Here is a 6,501-nt window from a genome sequence, read left to right on the forward strand (position 1 = left end):
GTTCAATATCTACAATACATACATACACCCAATTCCACTTGCAACGAATTCTTAAGATTCTTCTCACATTGTGATTTATGACACATACATATACACATACATATCCATACCCATACCCATACCCAATCCAATCCAATCCAATCCAATCCAATCCATATTCAAACCCAACCCAAACCCAAACCACCTAGTACCAAAGTCCGTGCTTCCAAACAGATCAATTGAAGCAGTGAAAAGCGAGCGGAAAGCGGAAAGCGGAAAATTTCTCAGAAGCGACACTAGTATAACCTAGGTGGTTAGAGGAGAGAGGTACTTGCCCGAAGCGGAGAGTTTTGTGTATTGATATTGGCGATGATATTGATGTTCTAGAATTAAAGATCTTGATTCATAGGAGAATAATGGTGAGGATCTGTTGGGATGCATGTGGGGAGGATGTACGTATACGGAAGAGAATGAAAGGATCAGTCAATTCAACTCTACGAATAATCTCACCGGCTAGCAGACGATCATCATGTCGTGATATTCCAATAATAATCTGATTAGATACGCAGGTACGTGAGTACACTGCTTTACATCCTCGAATCTTTCAAGATGCGATTGGAGTCTCGATGAGCAAACCCCATGTAAATGAAACACACGTGACGATTTCCACGTGTTTGATGTGAGAAGTGTGCGTTGCATGCATGAATGAAGGTCAAGACTCTTTGTTTCACGGTACTATTATGCAGGCTGCCGACTTGGGATATCCATCTCACTTGAGAAGGGGACGGGAGTTGGATGTTTATATTGTTGCTTGGGTAACGGTATATGGAAGATACATGTATTTTCGTTCCACACTTGTGAAATTATGCGTAGGAATTTGGGTAGGTATTTGGTTGACGTGACGCAATACTGATACTTGGACGGAATGGAGTTAAATCATGATCTTCGTATTCTTGTGGACTCTCCAAACCCTAGCAAGGAAGGTAATGAATGCAGGTGATGATTAAATGAAAAATGTGTTGGTATATAGACATCTCTTTCACATTTGCTACCGCCATCTCGTATCGTTTCGTATCGTCCTGCCGTTTGGAGCAAATGATAAATGGAAAGGAAGGCTGTGTACCTGGGTACTAAATAGATGGTTGAAGTTGGGTCTAGAAAATCCAAACTTCCTTCCCACATAAGGAGGCTCATCCCAATATCACACGGGTTGGTAAGCTTTTAGGATTTCTAAGAATAGGTCCAGATTCCACATGGCCCATACTTTTTGTGTGGACGAGGTGCTTCCGAGCCCCCTTTGCTGAGCGGTTTCATGGTGCATTGTGTATCTCAATCAATTTGGCCATGAGGCTTCGAGATGTAGAAATTGGGATCTGTTGCAGGATGAAGTCGAGAGGGAGAGGGAGAGGGAGAGGGAGAGAGAGAGAGAGAGAGAGAGAGAGAGAGTGTGTGTGTGTGCGTGTTATGTAAGCGGGGAGACCTAGACTGGTGGACACTAGGTAGGAAAAGAGAAGCGTAATGTTTTATCGTTTTATCGTTTTATCGTTTCATCGTTTCATCACAAGCTCGCATGGTTGCAAGGGCGGAACGAGCTATGTTACAACCTAGTCTATACTCAAGCACCCTTCGTACATGTACGAGCATGGATGGATATGTGTACATGTAAATAAATTCACACATGTTGTCCCTCTGCTGGCGACCCCCCAACAGCAAAGTACGAGCGCGGCGAGGCAAGGCAAGGCGAGGCCAAGGCTGTGTTTGGCGCGCCAAAAGATGCGGCATAACGTAATGGGCCCTTCTCCAGGGGGGGCATTGTTCGTCACACTCTGTGCTGCCCTCAGATCGCAGATAGCTGGTGGGATGGTTAAATTGGAAAGACATTTCGTATGATAAAGTTTCCGAGTTTGATGAAACGGTCAACGGTTCACGGTTCACGGACAACCCAGGCCCGGAAGGGATTGAGACGATGGACCACCAGACATGATTGAGATGACTAACAGCATGCACACAGTGGCTGCTTCCTTCGCACGCCGATGGACGATGTGATTCGTGTGTATCAGATGTCGGACGGTCGGGATTCTCGCGGTGTTCAGGTGGTGATTGGAATCATGGCATATTAAAATGAGCCTTTCTTGGCAGCATTTCCAAAGATTAAAAGAGTCGTCAGTCAGTCCGTCAGCTCGGAGTCGCTTCTCTGTCGGTTCACAAAGCACATTTGGCGGAGTTATTAGTCGTGCTGATGATAAGTAAGTCCGTCGGTATTGTGGACATGTTTTCCTTCTGCTTCTCCTGGTGTCGAGAGATGCGGGTGATTATTAAAGACATTAATTTGGGGGAGTCGTGTGTGTGTGTGTGTGTTCTGTGTGTGTTCTGTGTGTGTGTGTGTGTGTGTACTGTGTATATGTGTATGTGTATGTGTAGATGCAGATGCAGATGCAGATGCAGATGCAGATCGATATCGTGGGAGAGGGGGAATAATAAGATGCAGCTGTCTCGCAAGACACTTTTGATCATGACCTACCTGGTGTGCGCGATGGCATGGCGTGAAATGGATAATATGGACGGATGGGATGGGATGGGATGATATGAAATGGATAATCGGGGCCAGCTGCACAGCCTCCGTTACCACTTATTCCGATTATTATTGCAGCGCACTCACTCTCGCACACCTTCAAATGCATCTTCATATTCCCATTCCCTACGACTTCCAACCAAGCTGTGACCTCCACCACTCTCATCCTCTCACCCTCTCATCCACCTTTCCACCTTTCCACCTTTCCACCTCCGACCTACTAGGGATACTGGGCATCATCATCTCAACTCTCTTCTTCCTGCGCTCCCTCTCCCTCTCCCTCTGAAGATCATTGGTGAATCCAACCACAATCCACAAACATCCATCCATCCAAACCAACAATCCTTCCACACATACATTCCCTACCAGACCACGCATTTACAACGCCGCAGTCCAAAAGATCCGCGCTCACTGCATTCCACTATCTTTTCCCTTGACCTTTTGGTATTCCTTGTCGTTTACTTTACTTTACACCTTTCGTTTCTTACCACACACTCACTCTTGTTTGTTCTCTCTGCCGTTTCCTCTCGTCCAATTGTCCTCGAAGCCTTCTCCCCCTCCCCCTCCCCCTGGCGTCCTCGACCGTTTTCGACTTTTCCAAAACTTCTTCTTCATGCACTGGTCTGCTACCTAGATTTCCGTTTTCCCTTTAGGCAAATCCAACTATTCACAAATTGTCGCAACGTCGCACACTCATCCATCGACCTTTTACCGTTTGTACAGAAAAAGCGATTCGATTACCTTTGATACCCGTTGGAGCGAGCGATACAGTCACCATTCAGATTTAGAATAAATCAATTCCTTTTCACTAAGATACCCACCCTTTGTACACGCCGGTCTTCAAAATTCGGCCCATAGATTGATCTCTTGTTGGACCCTGAAACCCACAGTCGCCATTGCCTCACTTTCTTTTCGCTGTGATCCATCCACAAATTTACACACCCTTTCCCATTACCACAACGACTACATATTATAAAGATACCGAAGGATAGAGATACACTAGGATTATTGGGGACACTTGGAAATCGACAAGACATAAAAACATACAACCTGAGCTGGCGACGACGGTGCTCGAGTTGTCGAGCTGTTGAACAGTCGATCGACAACCACCGCAGTTATGTTCATCAACACAACATGCAATGCGACGCTGGATGATATGCGAAGTATGATTTCTCTCCACCCCATAAATAGGAAAGAATACTGATGATGATGGTAGTTGGGAAGTCGGAAGAAGTGTTGGTAGGAAATCTCACATTCCATGATTTGGGCATAGTAATTTCCGCGGCGACGGCCTTGATCGCCATCCTTCTCTCGCTATATCTCATGTGGATGCATGCCATGCATTATACAAAACCCTATGAGCAACGACAGTATGTGTTTTCAGGCATGCACTCTATGCATATATACTAATCCTCGGTAGCATCATCCGCATCCTTTTCATGGTTCCGATTTATTCATTGGCGTCGTTCCTTAGTTTTTGGCAATATTGGCATGAGATATATTATAGTGTGATATCAGAGTGTTATGAAGCATTCGCCATCGCGTCTTTCTTTGCCCTCTTGTGTCACTATATTGCTCCGGATCTTCACAACCAAAAGATTTACTTTCGAACGGCCGTTCCGAAGCCATGGGTTTGGCCTGTCACTTGGATGAGGAAATGTTGTGGTGGTGATAATGGTCCTTGGAGAACACCAAGAAGTGGTTTGACATGGTTCAACATTGTATGGGTTGGTGTCTATCAATATTGTTTTATTCGGGTCACCATGACCGTTTTAGCGGTTGTCACTGAATATTTTGGCAAATATTGTGATTCTTCGGATTCTCCAGTATTTGCTCATATCTGGGTAATGTCCAATTTTTTTTAATTTTTTTTTTTATGTATTACAATTGAAGCCCCGCTAACTGTTTGATTCTTTAGATTCTGGTCATTGAAGGTGCCGCAGTAACAATCGCCATGTTTTGCCTTATTCAATTCTACATTCAACTACGTACTGATCTTGCTCCACATAAACCTTTCCTTAAAGTCATGGCTATCAAAGCAGTCATCTTTCTATCATTCTGGCAAAGCTTTGTCATTAGTATTCTGATGTCATCTACCTTGGGCATTGTCTCGCCAACCAAATATCTAGCATATCCTGATCTGAAGATTGGCATCCCTAATATGTTACTCTGTATCGAAATGGCCATCTTCTCGGTTTTGCATTTGTTCGCATTTCCTTGGAGACCGTATGCTTCAGACGCGACACCCGTTAAATACCCAAGTGCATCCAGTGATCATTTAGAGCCTATTGGTCCTAAGCAAGGCGGTCCTCTCGGAATAATGGCTTTCGTTGACGCTATGAACCCATGGGATTTAGTCAAGGCATTTGCTCGAAGTATGCGTTGGTTGTTCGTAGGTGTCAAACATCGAGAGGCCGACTCTTCTTACAAACCAGCCACTTTCAATCACGAAAATGACATGTCTCTTCAATCTACAAACTCGGAACCAGATACATCATACAAAGGACGAGATGATGGTTTACCGATTGCCAACGAGTATAGACAGAATACCTTCAGTAACAGTAAAGGAGCTATGGAAGGTGAGGAAGGAGTGGGTCTAATTGATAACGCACAACCTAACCCTACAAACCTCAACCATTCAGGCTATATTCCAGCAGCTCAACGTTATAACTCCGAAGGATTGGAAATTACCACGAATGGTGCGCGATACAACAACCCGGATCGCCTGATTACAAATAATCCAAGTCCCGGTTCAATGCGGAGGCAGGAGAATCCTATTGGAATTGCAGTAACTGGGGAACCAGAACCATACTTGACTCAGGTAGCACAAACACCATATGTTACACGTCCGGTATCACCATACAGCGTACGACAACTATCAGAGCCGGAAAGATTTCTCGAACAAAAACGAGCTCAACGAGCTGCAGAAAGAGCTGCACGAGATCAAGCTGATCAAGAAGCACGTGAGCGAAGTTTAGCGCCATCAGAACAATGGGCTAATTCAAGACGGCCCATACACCCAAATGAGCCACCGAGCCATATTCATAACGCATTATGGGGACAACAAACGCAATCACCCCCGAACACGGATAGATATTGATAGGGAAAGATTCACGGCCTATTGTACAAAACTTTTTTAACAAACCAATTCGATATGCGTCTCATCCAAAATTGGGAAGCTTCAATGGACGCTTATTGCATGTAACACTGGGAATGGGAATAAACTTTCATGGAAAGGGCGTTAGGCGTAGTTTTTTTGATGAGGGTAAATTATGATTTGATGCGCTTGCGCCAATATACATTCGTGTGGCATCTGCCTGGCTTTTTTTTTTTTGTTTTTTTGAAGGGGTTGGGTAGGCTGGTTGTGTATGGTGGCTGTATAATCAGCGACAACGCAAAGTTCATTTGTTATTTGTGAATAGGAATGGCTCCAAAGGCTCAGGGGGGTATTGGAATATGGTAATTATTGAGCTGGATTCATGTGGAATGCCAGGTTAGGCGTTTTCGAGATTGAAAATGTTACTTTGGGTTCATACCAATTTGTAACATGTCAACTCGCGGGGTGGGAAATAAACATGGTGGGAAGGGAATTTGAAACTGTGTGATAGTTAAATAGTAAACTGTTTGAGGAACTTTATAAATGATGCAATTTCTGGTGCTTGAATTGTTGTGAGATTCTAGTGGGATAGTGATGATGTGTAAGGGATGAAATTATTCTGAATTCAAGATATGTGATGAGGTGGTGTTTGTGTCCCCTTTTTGAATAGTTGGTTAGGCGGAAATAGATGAGGCTGCCACCAATGTTGAGATGTGCAATAGAGGATCTTCTGGTAAGCTGGTTTGTTATTGAAATTCTTGGTCGAGTTCTTAAGTGCTTGGAGTGTTTTGCGGTGGGTGGTATTTGGGAGTGCGTCATCCTTGGATGTGATTGATTGGTGGGTGGGGGAAAA

At 44.4% G+C, this 6,501-nt stretch overlaps 1 protein-coding gene across 1 annotated transcript; it reads left to right on the forward strand.

The window, feature by feature from the left end:
• Positions 1–2,340: 2,340 nt before the first annotated feature.
• Positions 2,341–6,199, forward strand: BCIN_06g05240 (hypothetical protein). Its single transcript, XM_024693593.1, has 4 exons — positions 2,341–3,714; positions 3,768–3,921; positions 3,972–4,395; positions 4,470–6,199. Exons 1-4 carry the CDS (start codon positions 3,669–3,671, stop codon positions 5,649–5,651), a joined length of 1,806 nt encoding a protein of 601 aa, XP_024549379.1. The 5' UTR covers positions 2,341–3,668; the 3' UTR covers positions 5,652–6,199.
• Positions 6,200–6,501: the final 302 nt, after the last annotated feature.

Source organism: Botrytis cinerea, chromosome 6, assembly GCF_000143535.2.
Source record: "Botrytis cinerea B05.10 chromosome 6, complete sequence".
NCBI lineage: Eukaryota > Fungi > Ascomycota > Leotiomycetes > Helotiales > Sclerotiniaceae > Botrytis > Botrytis cinerea.

Excerpts from the sequence above, each read along its gene's own strand:
- BCIN_06g05240 (XM_024693593.1), top strand. The coding sequence starts at position 3,669 with ATGTTCATCAACACAACATGCAATGCGACGCTGGATGATATGCGAA. Across the intron at positions 3,715-3,767 it reads GACGCTGGATGATATGCGAA|TTGGGAAGTCGGAAGAAGTG; the intron begins GTATGATTTCTC and ends TGATGATGGTAG. Across the intron at positions 3,922-3,971 it reads AAACCCTATGAGCAACGACA|CATCATCCGCATCCTTTTCA; the intron begins GTATGTGTTTTC and ends AATCCTCGGTAG.